Source organism: Xyrauchen texanus, chromosome 31 (assembly GCF_025860055.1).
Source record: "Xyrauchen texanus isolate HMW12.3.18 chromosome 31, RBS_HiC_50CHRs, whole genome shotgun sequence".
Classification (NCBI taxonomy): Eukaryota; Metazoa; Chordata; class Actinopteri; order Cypriniformes; family Catostomidae; genus Xyrauchen; species Xyrauchen texanus.
This window is the reverse complement of record NC_068306.1, coordinates 17796671-17822108: the sequence shown is the minus strand read 5'-3', so window position 1 is coordinate 17822108 and position 25438 is coordinate 17796671. Positions and strand designations below refer to the sequence as shown.

Sequence of the window (25438 nt, the reverse complement as noted above, 5' to 3'; positions counted from 1 at the left end):
ATGGCAGTGCCAGAGATCTTTTATACCAAGATTACTTCGGGGTTTTACGATGGTAGAGAGCGTAAACGGTCAACAAGCGTGTTATGACAGTAGGTCACCAGTTTGCGGATACCTACAAATGAATTGGGAGAGATACTGCTACCTACCTGTCACAAAATTGTAAATCAGCTATTTTATCGTGGTAAACTCCACATAGTTCATTCCAAAATAATTTTTTGTGTAAAACCTGATGAAGATTAGCCGACGGTTGGTCAAATTATTAAGTGGTGAACCAGGGGCGTCGGACTGGGGGGGGTAAAGGGTACCAGGTACCCAGGGCCCGAGGCAGGGGGGACCCCTTAGAAGTCAGTTTTCTATACATACATATTTGGTACGGGGGCCCAGCAAGATGGTTTGTACCCAGGGCCCAAAATTTGGTGCTACGCCCCTGTGGTGAACATTTAGTGGTATGGCATATTACGTTTTGGTGCCTCTTGCTGGAAGTTGTGCACATCCAGTGGCATTTCCGGTCGATAGAGGCCTGTGCCAGTCGACTGATACATACCATTTTGTAGACAGTCAATGATACGTGCAGGCTACCCGCACCTAAATTGAATAGATAAGCAAAAAGGATTGTTTTACACTGTATTTTAGGTCTGTCTCGTATTTTGCTGTAACACGCATTATGCATGTAATGTATTTATCATTTGGTCTTTTATTACTTTGCTTAAACAACATAGGTGTTTTATTTTGAAAATGATCACTGTGCTCTGACATCTGTATTTTAAATTTGCATGTAATCATTCCTACATTGAGACTCCTCCATTTAGCCAACAGTACTTCCATTACTATATATATAACCTATACAGCAGACATGAAAAGGAACAGACACACAAAATGTATATGTAAAATAATATGTCACTGTGTGTCAATAAGAACAGAGTACCAGTTGTCTGGAAGTCGAGTTTGAGAAGAAAAGAATGTGGGAGACGGTGTTTGGGACAGGTGTGTTTATTTATCTTCATCAAATCACACAAAAAGAGATTGTGTCTGTGCCTTTACCTGTTCACACACACACATATATGTTATATGTGTTATAAATGTTATATGTGTGCCTTTGTGTAATATGCTACATTACACTAATGCTTAATATAGTGCTAAAATACACAGTTTTATGTATACTGTTGATAAAACCTGCAATGGACATGCAAGGTAGGACATACATTGTTGCAGGGAGACAGAGTCTTTCCAAATACAGAAACGTCCCTCTCACCTCTCCCTAACTGCAAGCAGAGTCTAAACCAAGAACACAACATCAAATAAAGTGTTCTCTACAAGAGGAAAACAAAATGCCATCATCTCCATGTAAGCAGATGTCTTACAGTGGTACTCTAGAAAATACAGATAAATTACAAATTGTTCAACTCATTCAAAAAAAATACATACAATACACATGAAAAACCTGCTTCTAGAAGAAGTTTTGAATGTTGACATCACAGCTGGTGGTGTGAGAAAGGCCACTTTCTGGGTCTCAGATCACAGCATATCCTCATAGATAATATCTAAAAACAATCATAACTCAAAGAAATAAACCTCATTTGTATGTTGAAATTTACTTGCATTCATATTTACAAACTAGAACCTTTCACATCCTTAACCATCTTTATACGCATACAAAAGCAGTGAATGTGAAGAGACTGTGGTTGTTTTAAAGTGAATTAAGTTAAAATATTTTGGTTGAAACCATTAATTTATTAGTTTTAGAGATAATGGAACAGTCTTTTCTTCAGTTTGTAGAGCCATACAGTACATAAGTTAGTAAATTCCATAAACCAAAAGAATGTACCTCTAGGAGCATCACACTCTCTCTCTCACACACACACACGCGCACGCGTGATATCAGACACGCCACTTACCTATTTTTCCTAATGAAATAGAATTCATCAAAATTAAATGTATTAGGCCTACAGGTATCGATATCGGAGATACTGGCCTAAAAGTACTTGGTATCGAATCGAAAAGAAAACAAGTGGTATCGCCCTTCCCAACATTGCACTTACCTCTCCAGTCTCCACCGCTGATTTGCCCGATAGGAGGGAGGAGTGTGACAAGGAGGAGGGCGGGGCTGGTCCTTGAAAACACACCTCCGGCCCCGCCCTCCTCTTTGTCACACTCCTCCATCCTTTGCATCATGCTGTACAATTAACCTTACCCATCAGCATTGGATATACACTCACCTAAAGGATTATTAGGAACACCATACTAATACTGTGTTTGACACCCTTTCGCCTTCAGATCTGCCTTAATTCTACGTGGCATTGATGCTGAAAGCATTCTTTAGAAATGTTGGCCCATATTGATAGGATAGCATCTTGCAGTTGATGGAGATTTGTGGGATGCACATCCAGGGCACGTAAGCTCCTGCTCCACCACATCCCAAAGATGCTCTATTGGGTTGAGATCTGGTGACTGTGGGGGCCATTTTAGTACAGTGAACTCATTGTCATGTTCAAGAAACCAATTTGAAATGATTCGAGCTTTGTGACATGGTGCATTATCCTGCTGGAAGTAGCCATCAGAGGATGGGTACATGGTGGCCATAAAGGGATGGACATGGTCAGAAACAATGCTCAGGTAGGCCGTGGCATTTAAACGATGTCCAATTGGCACTAAGGGGCCTAAAGTGTGCCAAGAAAACATCCCCCACACCATTACACCACCACCACCAGCCTGCACAGTGGTAACAAGGCATGATGGATCCATGTTCTCATTCTGTTTACGCCAAATTCTGACTCTACCATCTGAATGTCTCAACAGAAATCGAGACTCATCAGACCAGGCAACATTTTTCCAGTCTTCAACTGTCCAATTTTGGTGAGCTCTTGCAAATTGTAGCCTCATTTTCCTATTTGTAGTGGAGATGAGTGGTACCCGTGGGGTCTTCTGCTGTTGTAGCCCATCCGCCTCAAGGTTGTGCATGTTGTGGCTTCACAAATGCTTTGCTGCATACCTCGGTTGTAACGAGTGGTTATTTCAGGCAAAGTTGCTCTTCTATCAGCTTGAATCAGTCGGCCCATTCTCCTCTGACCTCTAGCATCAACAAGGCATTTTCAGCCCACAGGACTGCCGCGATACTGGATGTTTTTCCTTTTCACACCATTCTTTGTAAACCCTAGAAATGGTTGTAGCGTGAAAATCCCAGTCACTGAGCAGATTTTGAAATACTCAGACCGCCCGCCTGGCACCAACAACCATGCCACGCTCAAAATTGCTTAAATCACCTTTCTTTCCCATTCTGACATTCAGTTTGGAGTTCAGGAGATTGTCTTGACCAGGACCACACCCCTAAATGCATTGAAGCAACTGCCATGTGATTGGTTGATTAGATAATTGCATTAATGAGAAATTGAACAGGTGTTCCTAATAATCCTTTAGGTGAGTGTAGTTGCATCTTACTCTCAGTAACGCAAACCGAATCAGAGTGCAGCCAACCTAAACATGCATCACACTACATCCTTGCAACACTTGGATACAATGACCCATTAATGTGAGATAAAAACAACAACAACAACGTTAAAATTAATTACCTTAAAATCCAAGAGTGATTTAAAAACGAAGGCCTGCTCTTGGCCCACTTTCTCGAAACAGCATGCATGCATGCCAGTCACCAGTGATGCACTTCAATAACTTTTTTCCAGTTTCTTCATTCAAAAAATCAATAGTGTCTTCAGGTTTAAGGTCATTTTAAGTATAAATCAGGTATTAGCACGAAATACTCGAAATTTACAACCATACCATTGTTTTTAGCAATACACTACCAAACACGATAAGTTTCAAGGGCAGATATTGTTCAATGATCCGTATTCTCCACCCGGAAAAAATGCTGGGAGCATGACAAGCTTTGAAACGGTGTTAAGAATGATTTTAAACAAATTCTGGGTTTACTATTACTCAGCGGTACTTCTTTCATTCGCTAATAGCTAATCCGATTAGTTAAAACAATACCGACAGTAGCAACTTTAAACAAGCCACTTACATATCATTTTATTAATTATTTTACAGTAACTTTTTGTGTATGTGCTGCTGACTTCTCAAGTGTCTCTTTCGAACGCGTTCCAAAACGGATTGTCGACGGTATCAAAATTAAGCGGCCACAGCTTTCAGTATAATGCATTTTGTTGCTAACATTGTAGTCACCTTAGTAAAATAGCTCTGGCGGAGCAAACGAAAGCGTCGTGTATAGTGCAAATGCATTGTGGGATATGTAGTCCCGACCTAAAAGGTTGGTATTAGTTGTAAACTTAGCTTGTATTAAAGTAGCGGGGTCTTGAATAATACGTTCTTTCTAATTCACCCTTTTCTAATTGCATCAATTGAGTTAGAATGTCAACAGACTCGTTAAACATGTTGAAGGTACTACATTTCCCAAATTGCTCAACAGTTGCTAGGATACATAGAACAGACGTCAGGTCAAGTTTGTGAAAATATTCGGCTGCATACGCTGGGTTGCAGTTAATGTAAGTTACTTTTCTGGAGTAACTTAATCTTTTTTATAGTTATTAAAGTACACAATCTTTGTTAGTTGCCTAACGTTTTGTTTACTGTAACTGAAGTTGAGCAGAGTAAGTGTTGCACCTGTTAACGTCTGATCTGTCTTTAACCTAGCCTAGAGCTATCTAAATCTATAACTTTTATGTATGTCTGCAGAAAGAGAGCTTCTCAAACTACTAGTGTTTTCATTAGCCTTTCTTTTGTACTGTTATAGCCTAATTGCCATAATCTTATTGAAGTCTAGGTGAACACTGAAAGAAATGGCAGGATTGGGGATTTACAAACTTGATGATGGAGAAAGTTACCCTTCACATTGTTTCCCAATAAGATCATTCTTTCTTCCAACTAAGGAAGGTAGATATGTGGCACAATCGCTTCTGAATTCTTAAAATGTAACATTAAAAGGAATGTTCCAGGTTTAATACAAGTTAAGATCAATCGACAGCATTTGTGGCATAATATTGATTACCACAAAAAATCATTTCGACTCGTCCCTCCTTTTCTTTAAAAAAGGCAAAACTGGAGGTTACAGTGATCATTGGAAGTGAATGGGGCCAGTTTTTTGAGGGGTTAAAGGCAGAAATGTGAAGCTTATAATTTTATAAAAGCACTTGCATGAATTCTTCTGTTAAAACTTGTGGATTATTTGAGCTGTAAAGTTGTTTAAGTTGTCATTTTTACAGTCATTGTAGGGTTTTAGGTTTTGTTGACATTGCATCGTCATGGCAACAGAGATGTAAAATTGGCTATAACACAGAAAAGGTTAGTAAGTGATTTTATCACACTGAAATCATGTTAACATGCATATTATTTATTTCTTGCAAACGTTTGAAACAATCAGAATTTTAACATAAAAATTGGCCCCGTATTCACTTTTGAAAGTGCCACGGTAAAACAATTTTTTCCTAATTTTATTATATTTTTTAAAGAAAAGGAAAGACGTGTTAAAATAAATTTTTGAGGTAATCTTTTTTTATGCTACAAATACTGCTGATTAAGCTTAACTTGAATTGAACCCGGAACATACCTTTACTAAAGGCACTTTTTATTTATTCTTAAAGGGGCAGGGTACTGGCTTGTAGCACACAGAAAAACACTGGAGGAGAGGATATCAAAAAGGAAAAAAGCTTCAGGTTCGAGTTTTGAAGTGCACTCTAAGAAACATGAACAGGGAAGGCCTGCGAGTGCTAGCAATACTTTAGATGCACAGCTTCTGGTAAGAATGCTTAAATATGTGAAAGCATCATTATTAACGGGCTCAGTCTTTGCTACTAAACAATGGAACATTAATTTTCCATCCATCCATCCATCCATCCATCCATCCATCGTCAACCGCTTATCCTGTGTACAGGGTCGCGGGGGAACATTAATTTTATTGAAGTTAATTTAATAATTTAAAATGTGATAATGACATTGAATATCTCTTCCATCTTACCTCAGATTAAGCTTCATTGTGTAGATAAGCCCTCTGACCTCTGTTCTGTTCACATCAGTGACCAGGGTTTGCAAACGGTAAGCTTGTGCTAAAAAGAGCTAATTTGTCAGTTTTATTAATGTCATTACATCTCTCACAAAATGACATTCTTTCTTTCATAGGTCAAACATGAGGGTTTGGAAAACTTTGATAATATTGCTTACATAAATGCCTCTGATAACAGTTTAACTTTAGGTAAATACATACATACATATACATATATATATTATAGTATATGGAAATTGGTACTTTAATTCCCGGCATTCAGCTGATCACAAAGTATAGTCAAGACATTATCGATGTAAAAAACAGCACCATCACTATTTGAAAAAAGTAATTTTTGATCAAATCTAGACATGCCCCATTTCCAGCAGCCATCACTACAACACCTTATCCTTGAGTAATCATGCTAAATTGTTAATTTGGTACTAGAAAATCACTTGCCATTATATCAAACACTGCTGAAAGCTATGTGGTTCATTAAATGAAGCTTAACATTGTCGTTGTGTTTGTTTTTGAGTTGCCACAGTATTGAATAGTCTGGCATGACTTAAGGTCAATATTAGGTCACAAATGGCAAAAAAAAAAAAAAATGAAACTGCTTTCTCTAGAAACTCATCAGTCAATCATTGTTTTGAGGAATGAAGGCTATACAATGCTTGAAATTGCCAAAGAACTGAAGATTACATACAAAGCAACTAACAAGGCTTTCATACAACTGGCTGTTACAAGGACAGAAAGAGATGTGGAAGGCCAGATGTACAACTAAACAAGAGGAAAGTACATCAGAGTCACTAGTTTAAGAAATGGATGCCTCGCATGTCCTCAGCTGACAGCTTCATTGAATTCTACCTGCTCAACACCAGTATCATGTAAAACAGTAAAGAGAAGACTCAGGGGTTCAGACCTTATGGGAAGAATTGCAAAGAAAAATACACTTTTGAAACAGAAAAGCAAAAAGGAAAGGTTAGATTGGGCAAAAAACACAGACATTGGACAACAGATAATTGGAAAAGAGTGTTATGGATCTTAACCTACATTGAGCTTTTGTGGGATCAGCTAGACTGTAAGGTGTGTGAGAAGTGCCCGACAATCTATGGCAAGTCTGCAGGAAGCGTGGGGTGAAATGTCACCTGAGTATGACTGACAGCTAGAATGCCAAGGATCTGCAAAGTTGTCATTGCTGCACATGGAGGATTTTTTGATGAGAACTCTTTGAAATAGTTTAAGAAGTTTTTTTTCAAATTGTAATAGTACATTTTCATGTTATTAATGTCCTGACTATATTGTATATGACTGACACATTGTGATCAGTTGAATGCCACTTTGGTGAATAAAAGTACCAATTTCTTTCCATAAGAGCAAACTCTCTACATTATTCCAAACATTTGGCTGCCTGTGTGTGTGTGTGTTTGTGTGTCTATATACATATATATAATTTTTTTGTAGAAGATTTTAGCAGGTTTCCTGCATTGAGAGAATTGGAACTGTCACTGAATGGTCTTCAAACTTTGGAGGTTCATGCTGAAGATTTCCAAAATCTGGAGGTTAGTCGGCTTTTATATTGGGCTGTGATCATATTCTGCTCTTGAAGGCTTGAAGCAGAAGTTAAATATTAAAATATTGAAATGATTAAATAAGCGTTAAAGCAATAGTTTAAAGGAATAGCCCAAAATTGAAAATAGTTTCTCATCATTTACTCACCCTCTTTACTCACTTTTTTCTGCAGAACACAAATGAAGATGTTTAGAAAAAAAGCTTTGTAGGTCCATAAAATGTGAATGGTTACTACTTCAAAAAGCGCATAAAGGCAGCATAAAAGTAATCCAATACTACTCTAGTGGTTTAATCCATGTCTTGGTTTTGGACCAAAATATACAGACCAAAATATAGCACCTTTTTTCAAACTTGCCATTACAGTCTCTAGGCACAATCATGATTTCAAGCTCTACTATATTTCCTAGTCTTTGACTTATGAACAGAGTGCTAGATGGAACCCCAAGGAGTCTGCTGATGTCAAGATTTCAAGTGAAAAAAGAGGTTTTGGTTTGTTCTCATCTAAAACTAATTAGATCGCTTCAGAAGACATGGTTTAAACCACAGAAGTCTTCTGGAATACTTTTATGCTGCCTTTCTATGCAGTTTGGAGCTTCAAGGTTTTGGCCACCATTCACTTGCTTTGAATGGACCTATATATTCTTCTAAAAATGTTTTTTAGTGTTCTGCAGAAGATAGAAAGTCATTCACATCTGAGATGGAACTAGGGTGAGTAAATGATGAGAGAATTTTAATTTTTTGGTGATCTATTTCTTTGTGTTTCATTTGTTTCAGGTGTTGGACTTGTCCTTCAATAAAATAGCAGGTGAAAGTATATTGAATCTAGGCTTGTTACCACGTCTGAAGGATCTTCATCTAACTGGAAACCAACTGCAGATGCTTCCACTCAATATGGCTGGCCCTCGTACCTGTACTGAAGAAACGTAAATGTGTATTGCATTAGTTTCATTCTTTAACAAGGTTATCTGAATAGTTAATGTCTTTAGAAATGCTGTGCTTATATTTTAGAAGAAAACAGTCTATTACCAGAGTAGTTTTAATGTTAACCAGTCTTGTGAATACAGCTTGCACAGTTGCGCTACATAAACTTTATATTAGTTTTGATGTTTGAAGTTACCCATTCACATTACTTTTTCTTTTTTAACAGTACACACCAGTGTGTCTTACTATTTAAAACTCTGGAGGTTTTGATGCTTGATGACAACAAATTATCTTCCCCTGGAGTGTTTTTGAGCCTTGCTAATTTAAAAAGGTTAGTATTATCAAGAATTTGTCTTGTGATGTTTAATACAGTGAAGAGTATTGCATTCTACTTTTGTGAGACTGCCTCCTTGTGGCACAACCACAACATTGTTAAATTGTTCTGAAATTGTAATTAAACAATACTATAGTCCAAAGGAAAATACCAGAGCTGTAAACCTGTTAAAGTTTACTAGTTAGAGAACCATGTCTTATTTTTTAAATGTTTAAACTTAAATAAATGGATAAAATGCAAAAGAATAATGATTTATTCTTTCGTAACTATGCATTTAGGCTTCACCATCTAAACCTACAAGGAAATTACATCTCAGGGGTCCCATTCTTAGAACAGATGGCAACATTACAAGATGCTCAGACAAGCATGATACCACACAGCATCAAACAGAGGTCTGGGAGCATCACTTCCCCTGTTCAGGAGGTCACAGTAAATGGCAAGAGGATAATGTGTTGGTATATTTAATTTAAAAAAGTAAGGACAATTTTAGGTTTGGTAAACAAATTATTTATGTGTACATTTATTTCCTGTCCCTGCCAAGTAGACCCTGAAATTCTGATGAGCCAGCAAAAGTCTAGCAAAAGAACATATGATGTAAGATCTGGTCTCCTGTTTCTATTCTCCTATGTAGACTGTGGAATTCATATTAATTAACATGTCTCAAATAGGAAAACAAAGCATGTCTTGCAACGCATTCAGATCCCTCAAAATACTTTGATCAGACAAAGGAGGATGGATACTCTGAAGATTTCTGCCTACCTTTCCCAGAACTTCATCATCTGAATTTGGCCAACAATGAGGTTGGTTTGTTTATTGTCTGCTCTCTGCTTTTGGAAAAGAAGCATTTGATTTGCTATGAACACAGACAGCAGAATGAAGTCATTGACAACAGGGCTCTTTGCCACTTTTTCCATAGATAGCTGAGGAAGAAGCATTGTTACCTGTGGCGTTGTTTCCAAAGCTCAGTGAGCTTGTTATTCACTCAAACCCTTTGACAACACAAAGAAGTGGTAAGTTTCCTGTCTCTCAGACAGACAGACAGTATTTTAAATGCTTATTGTTAGGACATTAAACTGACTTAAATTACTGATTTAAATTAATCCTCCCCATCCTAGATGTGTATGACTTTCTTTCATCTTTAGAACACAAACAAAGATTAGTTTTTCTTAGCTTTGTTGGTCATTACAATGCAAGTGATTGGTCGCTTAAACCCATAAGACTCCAGTGGTTTAATCCATATATTCAGTGCATATTCAGGTGGCTGTGGCTCAGGTGGTAGAGTGTGTTGGCCACTAATCGCAGGGTTGGCAGTTCGATTCCTAGCCCACATGCCAAAGTGTCCTTGGGCAAGACACTGAACCCCAAGTTGCTCCCAATGTCAGACTAGCGTCTTGCATGGCAGCTCTGCCATCATTGGTGAATGAGTCACAGTGTAAAGCGCTTTGAAAACCACTAAGTTTAAAAAGAGCTATATAAGTGCAGACTATTTAATCAGAAGTGATAAAATAGGTGATATAAATATCCACTTGTACTTTAATTTTATTTTATATTCTCAAAGTGAAAGTGTAGATTTATAGTACAAAAGAAAACCACCTAACCCTATGGATTACTTTTATGCTGTCTTTATGTGATTTTTGGAGCTTTAAAGGTCTGGTCACCATTCACTTGCATTGTAAGGACCAACAGAGCTGAGATATTCTTCTTAAAATCTCCATTTGCGTTCTGCAAAAGAAAGAAGCTGTCAACGATGCAAGCTCATAACATTGGAGCGATCGAGGATTGCAGCCTTTCATATCGTGGCACTCCATCATAAGTCATTATACAACACCTTTGACAAGAACTGTAGAAATAGCAAAAATGCTTTGTGTAATGCTACCTGCTGCAGGATGAAGAGAAACGTTTAAATACCTGTTACGTCTCTCATCTCCATCTCTCTGGAGCTCTTTCTGACCTATAGGCATTCTCTGCCATGTGAATCAGCCAATTTTAATATGTAATAATATACAAACATAAAAATAAAATGGTAATATAAACACTATAATATTATTAACAATATACAGTAAATGAAAATATATTATCTGTCTTTAAAATACATGCATCAGTCAAAAATAAGGTTCTCCATAATGAAAGTGGAAAATCTACATAATCCAAAAAAAATGTACTTTATAGTAATACTTTACTATATTTATATTGCTTTCACGTGGTTTTGAACATACCAAACAGTAATAAAAGTTCACAGTTATGTTATTTGTCATCTACCCACATACAGTATTAAATAAACAGGGTACTTTCTCAGGATTCGTTGGTGCATTTTAATGCATTTTGTTAAGATTAAACAGCCATTTTTACTGCTAATTTTAGAAAACATAACAGCAAAAAAAAATTTTTTTTCTGTCTAGACAAGTAGCTTTTTTACTCGGACAAGTGAATGACCAACTTACTTGTCCAAATGACAAGCACATCACAATTTTTCATGTCGAGCCCTGTGTTTTAATAGGTGTTTTTCCCGATGACTGCAGAATTCCAGCCAGAAAGTTTGGAAGAATATGTCCAAATGGACTTGGTTTCAAAGCCGCATTTCACAGACTTTGTTTAAAAACAGTGGCAACGAAAAGTGGCAATACAACTAACCTAAAAACTCATCAAAAACATAACCATCCCATCCAGTTTTCCAATCTGGGAACACAAACTGCAGTTAGAGATGGACCTTCCAGGCTTGATTTAGAATACTTAAGAGTATTCTTAAGAATTAAAGGTTCTTTGCTCTTTGAAAGGCTGTACTTGCATTATGATGATTATATTATCATTATATCAGTGGAATAAAATGGTTTTAAAATGACAATAAAATAGTTTATCGCAATTATTTCTGGGATAATATATCGTCCAACAAAAGTGGTTATTGTGACAAGCCTACTTAGAGGTTTGTTTCTTACAACACAGAATATTTAAAAGAGAAACATGAATTGAATATAGTTTTATTGTTCATTATTCTTTATCATTTAATTAGGCCTATATATACCAAACATTTTATAACAAGTCTTTACAGAACGTGAGGGTCTTCATCTTTTTTTCATTTCAAATAACTATGAAAAAATGCTCTCTCTGTCTCTCTGCGAGTGAATTTTGCCCACTCTGGCTTCTTTTTCTAACTTTCTTTTCTATATTGTATGGTATTGTTAATAACTTTTGGACACTATAGTTAGGTGGAACAAAGTTTATCGGAGATTAGGGTGCTAATAACCAGTGTTTACTGGGAAGCATGGCGGCTCACAGCACCGGTGGTGGTTTGGATTCGCTCACACATAGGTAGTGTCTGCGGGGAGCGTAGAAGAATGCGGTATAGCTTTTGGAGATGTGGTCGGTCATTAATGGGTTTTGGCTGCCTCAAGAATGAACAACGCAATTGTTTTGTTCTTAAGCACTATAGAAAAGGCAAATGAGGTGGTGGAAATAGATTAAGTCTTACAGGGTTTGTTTACACCTCTTTTCACACCCACAAATAAAATGACGTTGTTTCCTGATGTTACAATGTTTATCAAAGATGAAATGTTGGCAAGAGAACTTTCATGCTTTGGAAAACTGGTTTCACCTGTTAAAAGGATCGCAGCAAATCTGATCTTGTAAAACATGTAGTCTCCTTTTGCAGATTTGCATACATGGTTTACATGGCATACATAAAACGGGACCAAACTTGATCTGAATTTGAATAGATGATTTTGACTACAAAGTCTTTGTATCGACTGACTCAATGAGGTGCTTTAGATGTAGAAATTGAAGCCCATTGAATAGCACAAGCAAGTGTTTCTGCTGAAGGCAGTGTACAGGCTAAGGCTGTTAATTCTGCCGGAGCTGATGTGACGACTCCAATTTAATTGGGCTAAACTGCAAGTTTAACTGTAGATAAATTACTAAATGAACAGTCTGCAACTGTAGAGAGTCATGGGGAAGGTGATCGAGAAGAGTCTCGAGTCTATTAGAATTGAGTCTAATTTGAGTGAGATCAATGATGGTGAGAATGTTGAGGATTTTGAGAATAACAGACAAATTCAATGAGTCAGGTGTCTGATGTGGAAACCCTTTCTGAAAGCATAAACAATGGTGATAGCACAGTTGTGGAAGTTGATCAGAATATTTTCAAAACACCTCTAAAAAGAAAAAAGATTGAGAAAGGTACTGTAACTAAACACAAGAAAAACAGGTAAACAACTAAATTAAATGATCAAGGTGTTGATAGCGAGAGTGATTTTTTTCTAATTCAAGTGCTTTGCTTGCTCTCAGAGTGGTTGGTCATGTGACAGATCCAGTTATGACAGAATCAAGAAATTTCTAAAAGTAACAAAAAATTTAAGAGGTGTACAAATTGGGGGCCTGGGTGTCTCAGCGAGTAAAGGTGTTGACTACCACCCCTTGAGTCGCGAGTTCAAATCCAGTGTGTGTTGAGTGATCAAGACTCCAGCCAGGTCTCCTAAGCAACAAACTGGCCCGGTTGCTAGGCAGGGTAGAGTCACATGGGGTAACCTCCTCATTGTCCCCATAATATGGTTCTCACTCTCGGTGGGGCGCGTGGTGAGTTGTGCGTGGATGCAGCGGAGAATAGCGTGAAGCCTCCACACACACTATGTCTCCGCGGTAATGCGCTCAACAAGCCACATGATATGATACGTGGATTGACGGAGGAGATTCGTCCACCGCTACCCAGATTGAGGTCGAGTCACTATGCCACCACCACGAGGATTTCGAGTGTTTTGGGAATTTGCCATTCCAAATTGGAGAGAAAAAGATGTGTTCAAATTGTTGATTATTTTCCAGATCTTAAGAAATTTGTTGAAGTCACTAATATGTCAATGAGTGAAGGACGTTTCACAGACAAAGAGGTGTATCGTCTGAAGAAAATTGTCACCAAGGCACAAAATCAATAACAGAGTAACAATGATAGTGAAGCAGCTTAGACTCTTGGCCTTTGTTGGCTGTCTCCTTTTCTGTGTATTATTGTTAATTTCTTTCTATGAAATGGATTAAATTCACATTGCTTCTCTAAATGTGATTGGAGCCAGGGATGTGGAAAAAAAGAGAGGGAATATATGAATTAATGAGACAGAACACACACAGCTGAGTGGATTAAAGAATGGGACAGTTTATCATTCTTAAGCCACTTACCTGAGTGGAGGTGTTGCTATTTTGTTTGCTATTTTGTTAATTTTCAGTTAAAATGGAGGAGGTCCTAAAAGGAAGACTTATGAAAGTTGTTGTAGAGTTTGAAAATGATATCTTTGTTTTGATTTGTTGTAATGCCCCAACTTTAACAACACAAATAATGAGGCTTTTTTTTTAGATACATTTTGTGCAACTTTTGAAGGATGTAATAGTGAAGATGATCTTTTTTCTGGGCAGAGATTTTAACTGTCCAGAAAAAATATATACAGGAATCACATGGAGCCACATATGCCCTCTTGCAGACGACTCATTCAACTAATTGAAACACATGAGTTATGTGATGTATGGAGAAACTTTTATAAAGATTCAAAACAATATACATGGGTACATGCTCATGATACTTTACTATCATTAGCAAGGTTAGAGAGGTTTTAGGTTTTTTAACATCAACTGGGTTAAAATTATTTTCAAATCACATCTTAGAAGTGTGTGTATAATTACTCTAAACTGCACATCATTTCTCAAAGTTTGGTTTAATAGAGTTAAAAGACATTTTTGAATGTTTTTGGAAGAATTTTAAAATAGAGTAGAATAATTTCCTTTCATTACAAAAGTGGTAGGACAAAACAGTTGTATCAACAATACACTCATAATGTGACCAAAGATTTGGCAATATCTACGTGATTTTTAGAGGCTGAAATTATGAGACTCCAGGATTTGGCACAGTCCAGTGGAAATCAAGACCATGTTGATGCTTTTAAGTCCAAAAAAAATCCTCTTTATCTGACCTGCTGGGGTTGAAGGCACAGGGAGCACTGATTAGGTCACACTTTCAAAATTTAAATCAGATGGATGTTCCATCCAAATTTTTCTTTGGATTAGGAAAGAAAAATTATCAACGGCACTTAATTCAGATTTAAGATTTTTTTTTTCTTTCGGACCTGAATGAACTATGCAAAAGAGCAGCAATTTTTTTTTGTAAAACTATATAAGGGTGAGTCCAAAGAAGATCATTTTGTTGAACAATCCTTTTTTTAGAGAATTAACTATAACTTTTCTGAAATTGTAATGTAGCACTTAATAAGCCTACAGCTCTGGGAGAGGTACATAAAGCTTTTCAAAACATGGAGTGTGGAAATGTCTCTGGAATTGACGGACTTCCAGTTGAGTTCTATAAGTCTTATTGGTCCATCATAGGAGAGGATCTGCTGGTAGTCCTTTACATATTGAAGACTTTTCAAGGGATAGATTTGGACAAAACCTTGTTTTTGATGGACCCCAATAAGATTGACACTTCTTACTTACCTATTTTTTACCACAACCATTTGAAAGTATGGAGTTTTTTTATGTAAATAGGACTGAGATCAAATACTCTGTATTTTGGTTGTTGGAATAACAACTGATACAGTGATTGCGAGTAAAAAACTGACTGAATCCTTCCTAATATCTGGAATTACAACTTTACAAAGGTTGATTAATTTATCGGGGTCTGGATTCAGAAATGTTGAAGAAGTGGCTATACATTTAAGAATTAAATCTGTACAAACTGTCACTCAGATATGACAGAGACTGCAATCTGCTCTCACAACAGTGAAAACTGGTATGCTCACCGATTACTGTGAGGGAATAGTCTTTAGCAATGATAAGGACCCTTTTTGTCTGTTTCTATCTCCAAATCTAAATGATCATTCAGGATTTTTTTGGGAATCTAAAAACATATATTTAGATTTTAATTATGTCAGTGGTAAACAGTGTGAAAATTACATGATAGAATTGATACACCACGGCGTGCTGTACTGGGACTAAGTGAGAATGTCAGACCAGAGTGGAGAGCACTTACATAAGCCACCATTAACAAAAAGATTGGCTGATATTCAGTAGAGCATTTTAAATGGGATAATTGCTGTAAACGCTTTTATTTCTGTATTAAATACTGGTATAAGACAAGAATGTCCTTTTTGTTTTGAAAGAGAGACTGTTTTCCATTGTTTTATGTACTGTTTTAGGTTAATGCCTTTGTTTGACATTTTAATGAGTCTTTTTTTTTGTTATTGTTTTAATTAAGATTTCCAGTACAGATTTTTATTTTGGGTTTAAATATGTTCAAAGAAGACGTGTATGTTGAACTTTTGGGTAAAGCAAAAATTTACATATATATATATATATATATATATATATATATATATATTCAGTGCATCTGGAAAGTATTCACAGCTCTTCACTTTTTCCACATTTTGTTATGTTACATCCTTATTCCAAAATGGATTAAATTCATTATTTTCCTCAACATTCTACAAACAATACCTCATAACAAACAATACCTCATAATGACAACATGAAATAAGTTTCTTTGAAATCTTTACAAATTTGTTAAAAATAAAAAAACAAAGAAATCACATGTACATAAGTATTCACAGCCTTTGCCATGACACTCAAATTGAGCTCAGGTGCATCCTGTTTCCACTGATCATCCTTGAGATGTTTCCACAACTTGATTGGAGTCCACCTGTTTTAGTTGATTGAACATGATTTGGAAAGGCACACACCTGTCTATATAAGGTCCCACAGTTAACAGTGCATGTCAGAGCACAAACCAAGCCATGAAGTCCAAGGAATTATCTGTAGACTTCCGAGACAGGATTGTATTGAGGCACAGATCTGGGGAAGGGTACAGAACAATTTCTGCAGCATTGAAGGTCCCAATGAGCACAGTGGCCTCCATCATCTGTAAATGGAAGAAGTCTGGAACCACCAGGACTCTTCCTAGAGCTGGCCGCCCGGCCAAACTGAGTGATCAGGGGAGAAGGGCCTTAGTCAGTGAGGTGACCAAGAACCCGATGGTCACTCTGACAGAGCTCCAGTGTTTCTCTGTGGAGAGAGGAGAAACTTCCAGAAGAACAACATCTCTGCAGCACTTCACCAATCAGGCCTGTATGGTAGAGTGGCCAGACAGAAGCCACTCCTCAGTAAAAAGTTTTACAAAAGGCACCTGAAGGACTCTCCGACTATGAGAAACAAAAGATTGAACACTTTAGCCTGAATGGCAAGTGTCATGTCTGGAGGAAACCAGGCACCGCTAATCACCTGGCCAATACCATCCCTACAGTGAAGCATGGTGGCAGGAACTGGGAGACTAGTCAGGATCGAGGGAAAGATGAATGCACCAACCTGCTCCAGAGCACTCTGGACCTCATAATGTGGGGAAGGTTCATCTTCCAACATGACAACGACCCTAAGCACACAGCCAGGATAACAAAGGAGTGGCTACAGGACAACTCTGTGAATGTCCTTGAGTGGCCCAGCGAGAGCCCAGACTTGAACTCGATTGAACATCTCTGGAGAGATCTGAAAATGACTGTGCACCGACGCTCCCCATCCAACCTGATGGAGCTTGAGAGGTCCTGCAAAGAAGAATGGGAGAAACGGCCCATTTTTGGGCAAGGTGTGCCAAGCTTGTAGCATCATACTCAAAAAGACTTGAGGCTGTAATTGGTGCCAAAGGTGCTTCAACAAAGTATTGAGCAAAGGCTGTGAATACTTATGTACAGTCAGGTCCATAAATATTGGGACATCGACACAATTCTAATCTTTTTGTCTCTATACACCACCACAATGGATTTGAAATGAAACGAACAAGATGTGCTTTAACTGCAGACTTTCAGCTTTAATTTGAGGGTATTTACATCCAAATCAGGTGAACGGTGTAGGAATTACAACAGTTTGTATATGTGACACCCACTTTTTAAGGGACCAAAAGTAATGGGACAATTGGATGCTCAGCTGTTCCATGGCCAGGTGTGTGTTATTCCCTCATTATCCCATTTACAAGGAGCGGATAAAAGGTCCAGAGTTCATTTCAAGTGTGCTATTTGCATTTGGAATCTGTTGCTGTCAACTCTCAATATGAGACCCAAAGAGCTGTCACTATCAGTGAAGCGAGCCATCATTAGGCTGAAAAATCAAAACAAACCCATCAGAGAGATAGCAAAAACATGATCATGAGGTTGTAAGTGTATTTAATGGACTTTCGTTTTTATAAAACAATAAACAATCTTATAATCTTTGAAAGTATATGTCACTGAGGAGCTTTGTGCTCTGTTGTGAATAATGAACTTATCTTTGTGCATTTTTGTAATATTTTTACTATTTTGAATTTATCACCCTATGTATTATGAACCATTGTTTATAGAATAATTGTAAAGGTTTTTGAAAATTCTATATAAAATGATCTCTCTCTCTCTCTCTCTCTCTCTCTCTCTCTCTCTCTCTCTCTCTCTCTCTCTCTCTCTCTCTCTCTGTGTGTGTTGTTTTTCAATACAGGTGATCCCCCCATATTGACCTGTTTTCTCCAAGACAAACTGGGTATTAAGATAAAACGCAAAAAGACAACTGATCTTGTTAAGCCACATATTGCACTCCCTTTCCATCCGGAACGAAAGGTGGCACAAATGCAATATGTTATTAGAATATAATTTTAATATATCATAGTTAATACAGTTTAGCACACAAATTCTTGATTGTTTTCATAGAAACTCTTTTAAGAAGCAATTTACTATCTCAAGCATAACTTTATTTTTCTGCAACTTGCATTTTTCAGGTGAAAACTAAAGTTCCAGAAGTACCAAAATCTCCTTTGTTCATGGCAAATCAACAAACTTCTGAACAGCTCTGCATAGAGAAACATACTCGAGAAGATAGTCCTCGACCCCCAGAGTATGGAGCAACTCATGTATTTGGCTCCTCGTCTCAAACAAGCATTGAAGAAGAGGATGACATTGCCATAGGCGATGAGCACTTAGAAATGGCTAGTGTAGATCTGTCCTGTGAGGCTAATCAAAATGCAGAGTCGTTCTTTGTGACAGAGGTAATTTTATTGCACTTAATGCCAGTAAGTCTATGCTTTAATCTTTATGAAAACTTGTAGGAGATCAAAAACCTTAACCTTTTTATTTAATTACATTTTTCAGGTTCATGGCCTACATGAATCTGATTGTCAGGAAGAACAAGATGATGCAAATGAAACCAGCCTGATGATGAAAAAGGACAGGAAAGCATGTCCAAAAAAACTCATTGACTATGAAATCTTACTTGACGAAACACCTGAGCCAGAAATGTTTTCTGGTAAGATTTGATTTATAACCCTGGTGTACACTTTTGTTACCTATAGAGTTTTTCAGTCATGACGCCACTTTGTAGGCCAGCCCGGAAAGCTATTTCAGAAGGAATTTCCAATGGGTTTTTAGAAAAGTGGTGTTCACTCACACCTCAAATGTGAATACTGAAACTGTGATGTAAATTGATAAATAATGACTATAACTACCACAAGGATTTAAGATATGGACAACCATTGTAGTCCTTATGTAGCAACTTACATAAAACAAAAAAAAAGTGGTTTCAATATTTATGTTAGAGGTATGACTGTGTTTTTATGTATGTTTGTAATTTATATTGTGGAACAAAATATAAAAGTATCTTCAAATAATGTAAAGTAACCAGAGACCATATTTTACTCATTCATTTAAAATCTATTTTCAAAAAATCCTAAGGAATATTCCAGAAGGAACCCGTGGCTTGAAAATGGTAATTCTCTTCCAGGTTTTAGGACTAAAAACTGAACAGCTCTACAGCTTTTCTTGAATTAATTCTATTTGCTTGTTTTGTAATTACAAGATTTTTCATGACATAGGAATTCAACATGCCGTTAGTGTTTTGGAGCACACACTCAAGAATCTGCTTGTGTACAGAGATTCAAAAGCTAATCTTGACCGTCCTCAGAAACCATACACTGAAAGAAAGAAAAAGGTCAGAGGTCATTAATCATGTGCACAATCAAGCTCTAAACCCAGTAAGATATGAATTGCATTTACTGAATGCTGAGTTGTGCATCATTACTAACATAGCAGAAGCATTCTATTTGCAGATAATAAATTTGCCACCTCTGGGACCAAAGAAGTCAAAAGGAGAAAAAGTAGAGGAAATCCTCACCCAAATAAAGGAGACAAAAACAATCAGCAAAGTTCCCTTAGGTAACAATATCAACCTTTCTCATATTACGACAGGATTTGTTTTAAAATGTCCTTAGCCACGTAGGCCTACTTTATTAAAATGACTAATTCCAAAAGGGTGGAATCCAGTGTAATTAAGTCTGCATCAAGCCAATTGATTCTACTTCAACATTAATGACAGCACAAAATATTTCCAACTGAGCAGTAAATACATTTGACAGGCCAACTAACTAGCATACATGCAGAGATGTAATAGTGGTTGTGCAGCACTCTGTTTACTTGGAAATGTTCTGTTTGGCTCTGCAGCTGTTCCTCTATTATTGCAACACTTCACAGTAGTGTTTCGCTATTGTGTTTGGCTGTGTGGCAGTCATGAGCCTCGGTGGACTTATTGTGGATGTTCCATCTTGGGAAACTCCAACCCACTTTTTATAGCTATAGAGTAATACTGTATTATATACGTAAAGTTGCAGCATTCCTTCCGTTTTCTTCTGAACTTTTTATGTCTTGACCTTTTCAAAGTACTCACTGTTGTAAATCTTTATATATTCTCTATTCAGGTAATGTCCTCAACAAAAGGAATGATACTTGTAAGAGAGAATATGAGGAAGCACTGAATTTGCTGAAGGACATGAAGAGGAGATACAGGATGACCCATCTGAAAACAGTGGAACAAGCAGCACAGCTTGAGACTGAGAAGACCTGTAATAATCTGAACTAGCAGGTGCTTAACATTCTGCTTGTTTTTTCATGTATCGGTTTGTTACAATTTACATTTCTTGGATTTTGCAAAGACCAGTTTTAAAAAGACCAGTATATGTTATTGAGATGACAAAAGAGAAACTGTGATTTTTGTTTCGATTGCAAATATAACCACATTTTTTGCTGTATTGTGTTTGTCAAATTTATTTTGATTATGTGCATTAGAGGGTATTCCCTTGAAGAAGGTTGTATTAATCTAAACATGGAGAGTGTGACCAAATAACTTGAACCTTGTTTTAGGTTAATGTTGGGGAATGTTGTCACAAAACTTCAACGTTTGTTCAATGAACTGTATCTTTTTTCCTAGCCGAAATGACGGTGAAAATGTTCAATAGCTTGTTTTTAGTCAAGACTTTAAGGTGTGTGTGTGTGTGTGTGTGTGTGTGTGTGTGTGTGTGTGTGTGTGTGTATATACAAAAACTGACTTTCAAAAATTGACTTATCCCCAGAAATAGGCCTATTCACCTGAGTAAAAATTGTGACAACCTACCCCGCTTTCTCCTATCTATATTAGAATATAATATTTTGCACATAAATATTTTGCAGTGTGTCAAATGAATTTTTTGAAGTATTAACATGCCATGCTGTGTCTCAATACATATGAAATCATAAAATATGAATAAAACTTATCAAATAATGAAATGCTATTGAAATACATTTTTAGATTTTACACCCATTTGTATAAATAACCATTTAAACTGGTACAAATTCATTGTTGTGCATTTCAGTCAATACAATTATTGCTCAAAAATAATGATATCTTTGTGAAAGACAGCGGTCAAGTTCATTTTCCTGTAGGAGGCGCTTTTGATAAAACATAGACGCGCTACAGAGACTCCCACAGAAGTTACCAAGTTGTTGTTGTACTTCTAAAGTGCGGAGAAGTTTGTGAAGAAAATCCTGTCTTCAGTTTTAGGAATAGGAAGAAAAGGATGACCTACTTAAAACACTTTTTCACTTTGATCACGATGCGATGTTTAGTTCAGGGTGAAATGGAGGCAATTCGACCTGGAAAAAGTGAGTGACTTCCCCCATACATCAAAGATTATTTTATTGATAAACCTGACGGGCACTTAGATGCATTATTCTGTCAGCGTTAAACTGTCTTAAAAATGTTGTGTGATGATGTTATACAGTACAATCGGAGTCTTTCAATAACAATGTTTTAGCTTGATTTATTTAGGCTTTACTGATGCTACTTTTACAATTATTTTCAGAATTGTTTACCAACGAATATCGATTCTCAAAAAAATATGACATGTCATACATGAGTGTCTTTGTGTTGCATGCAGTGTCTGGTGTCTTTTGCACTTTTAAAGAGAAGACCTACAGGCCAGGAGATAGCTGGCATCCCTATTTGGAGCCCGTTGGATTCGTGTTCTGCATGCGTTGTACTTGCACTGAAGTACGTACACACATTTCAAGATTAAATTACTGTTTAAAGTTTATTGATCTATATGATTTGTAGTTTTGGTTAGCGGCTAATGACCCATGAATTGACTTTAAGTTATAATACTGTAGTTTTGCCAAAGTTAAACTGTATTCGCTTTCTTCAGTTACGCGCGCGCGTGTGTGTGTATGCGCGCGCGCGTCAGCCTCCCTTGTTTATTTTGCATAAAGAAAATGAAGTCAGCATTTGGAATTCATCAATTGTTTTTTTTTTTTGGCATTTGTGTGTGTGTGTGTGTGTGTGTGTGTGTGTGTGTGTGTGTGTGTATTTATCACTTTGTGGGGACCAAATGTCCGCATAAGAATAGTAAAACCCGAAATGTTTGACGTTGCGGGGACAATTTAACGGTCCCCATGAGGAAAACAGCTTATAAATCATACTAAATTATGTTTTTAGAAAATTAAAAAATGCAGAGAGTTTTCTGTGAGGTTTAGGGGTAGGGGGATAAAATATATAGTTTGTACAGTATAAAAACCATTATGTCTATGGAAACACAACGTACGTACGTGTGTGTGTGTGTGTGTGTGTGTGTGTGTGTGTGTGTGTGTGTGTGTGTGTGGACAATTAATCACTCCCCAGTTATTGTCGTAACGCGTCCTGGCATTTTACTATTCACATTTTTTGATGGTGAACAGTCTTTCTTTTTCCTTATATATTACTGTAAAAAGATGCTGTTGTACAGTGACATTCTAAATTTAAATCTGTGAACATGAAAGGCAGTGCAAATTTAGTATTGCCTTGTACAGCTGGAATAATGTATCTTTTTTTTCATGTTATGTAATGAGAATATAATGAACATATTTTTAGCACTGTGTTAATGAAAATCATCACTGTCTTGAAAAAAAGTAACATTTAAAAAACTCTTAAAATATGCTTCATTTTCTAGATGCAAAATTGAATTTCCTATGTTTCTTTTGATATTTTCCTGTTGATTTTTTAGGAAATGTTCTTGACAGATTAATGAGAAATACATAAGTGTTAGTGTCTACCTTGTGTCAGTGTGATCATCACATTTACACTCATGTAAACCTTGTTACTTGTAGTCTGGTCATGTGAAATGCAACCCCATCAAATGCCCTGTCCTGCGATGTAAAAATCCAGTGACTCACTCACAGCAGTGCTGCCCTCGTTGTACAGGTAAACTTTCAAACCTATCATGTCTAATTACCTCAAGGAAGTTTTATGTTGGGATTCAAAATTAGATAATGTATATATGACTCAACCATGATAGTTGGATAGCATTATGCCTCTAGAATCAGACATCTCACTGATGCATTTGATGTCCAATATACCATTGTTTGGACCACTGATTGGTGCACATTATGGCTATTTTCATAACTACAGATGAGCACAGAACTCCTGCAGGTCTGCGGGCACCCATTAAAACCTGTTGGCATAATGGAAGCATATACCAAACAGGGGAAACATTTGCCAACCATGAACTCTTCCCATTCCGTCGGTCCAACCAATGTGTCAAGTGCACTTGCTCTGTAAGTCATGCATTTTGTTTTTATTATTAATTCTTGTTGCATTCAATAGAAAACATCTCTAAAAGACACTTGTGAACATGAGGATCTGCATCAAAAACAACTTGGGAAAATCCTGACCAATTCTCCCTATTTGTTGTTTTGACATTTGTTAGTTGGGAAAGTGTTTTTTGCATTTGTTTTCATGTTGCATTTCATGGTTGACCGATATGAGTTTTAAAGGCCAAAGCCGATATCAATATCTAGAGAGCAAGCAAGGTGCAGATTGAATGCAGATATGTAGGCTAATTACAATTTAATGATTGCAAATATGATGTCAGTAGATGTTGAATGTTCTTACTTCTCAATTGTATTTTTTATTTATTTATTCATTTTTAGAATGGAAATATATTCTGTGCACTGAAAACATGTCTGCCCATTACATGTTCCTCACCAGTTTCAGTTCCAGATGCATGCTGCTTGGTGTGCAAAGGTGCAATTTATTTTCTGGTTTAGAGAATTTTAGCCTATTTTACTTGTTACTCAGAATACTCATATTTATTTTTAGGCTGAAACTAAATTAAAAGGTTGTTAGTGGCTGTACTTTAATCTCAGGTATAATTCCTTAACTTATTATCATGTTGACTAACATAACATTGTCTCTTTTTAAACAGAGGGCACAATTGACATCAATGCTGAATCATTTGGGGATGGAGGACAACAGCTGAACAGAGGAGCTGTATGTATTTACAGTAATCAGCAATGCATTAAAACCATAATTGTTCCATTCATGCTGCGCTGCATGTAATCACTATAATAAGATGATATTTAAACAAGTCCAGAGTCACAATGTTAGCTGTTTGTCCTGAAACACAAGAGGCATTCTGTGGATCACTGTGCTGGGGAACAGGTCAGGGGTCGCTCAGTTAGGGCCACACCATCAACAATGCGGAGCTCTCCGAGAGTCCTCAACCTACAGACGCTACACCTTAAAGGAGCAGCAGAGACTACTGTTAAGATTCTTCTACAGCGCAAATATCAGAGAGGTAAGATTGTTTTTAAGCATACTCCCAAAAGAGATGTCAACATAATTCGCTTTTTCAAAAACACCTCACAAATCATATCCTCTCAAAGAGTTTCTGACTTTGTCTAAGCTTGCGTGTATAGCGGAAAGACCTATTCCCATGGTGACGTGTGGCACCCGGTGCTGGGGAAGGTTTTGGAGTGCATTCTGTGCACCTGCAGGGACGGTTTACAAGAATGCAGGCGCATCACATGTCCCAGTCAGTATCCATGCCAACATCCCATAAAGACAGAGGGGAAATGCTGCAAGATTTGTCCAGGTATGCTGATATGTGTTATGCCTGCTGAAAAGTCATCTTAAAACCAGCTTCAATTTCCTCGCTGGTCAGTGCTGGTTAATGCTAGTTTGGTGCTGGTCTAGCTGCTGGACCAGCACAGCTATTCTATCTACCAGTAAAACTTTGTCAACCAAGCTGGTCGACCAGCATGGTCTCTCTGGTGAGGCTGGTTGATCACGGATGTTTTTCTGCTTAAGCTTGTTAAAAAGCCTGGCAAGTACACCAGCATCCAGAACACACCATATGCTGGCATTTTCAGCAAGTATCATGTTGAAAATATTTAAATTAATTCATCAGGCTTACTTTATATAAACTTGGGCCCTTATCAAAAAGGGAGATTTAAGAGTGTTTAGATGCTACATCCCAGCTGTCAGCACATGGGTCATTGACAAATAAGGTTGTCCAAAGTGATGAAAATGTAAAA

At 37.1% G+C, this 25438-nt stretch overlaps 2 protein-coding genes across 3 annotated transcripts in view; both read left to right on the top strand.

Moving 5' to 3' along the window:
- Positions 1–4778: 4778 nt before the first annotated feature.
- Positions 4779–21283, top strand: xrra1 (X-ray radiation resistance associated 1; the record flags this gene model as incomplete). The annotated part of the gene is made up of 17 exons (XM_052099826.1): positions 4779–4884; positions 5592–5746; positions 5971–6042; positions 6127–6199; positions 7454–7551; positions 8336–8484; positions 8709–8813; positions 9095–9267; positions 9361–9410; positions 9485–9616; positions 9733–9826; positions 18291–18409; positions 18568–18834; positions 18938–19091; positions 19657–19772; positions 19891–19996; positions 20536–21283. Coding segments are annotated over 17 exons (2130 nt in total), but the record flags the coding sequence as incomplete, so codon positions are not given.
- Positions 21284–21544: 261 nt separating this feature from the next.
- Positions 21545–25438, top strand: part of LOC127625351 (chordin-like protein 2) — a 12469-nt gene continuing 8575 nt past the window's right edge. The window contains exons 1-8 of one of the 2 annotated variants that reach the window (XM_052100606.1): positions 21545–21754; positions 22030–22142; positions 23231–23324; positions 23532–23677; positions 24053–24146; positions 24328–24392; positions 24564–24699; positions 24808–24996. In XM_052100606.1, the coding sequence (XP_051956566.1) occupies positions 21670–21754; positions 22030–22142; positions 23231–23324; positions 23532–23677; positions 24053–24146; positions 24328–24392; positions 24564–24699; positions 24808–24996 (922 nt within the window). In that variant the 5' untranslated portion in view covers positions 21545–21669. Of the gene's footprint in view, positions 21755–22029; positions 22143–23230; positions 23325–23531; positions 23678–24052; positions 24147–24327; positions 24393–24530; positions 24700–24807; positions 24997–25438 lie in introns of both variants that reach the window. The other variant, XM_052100605.1, reaches the window with a different exon arrangement.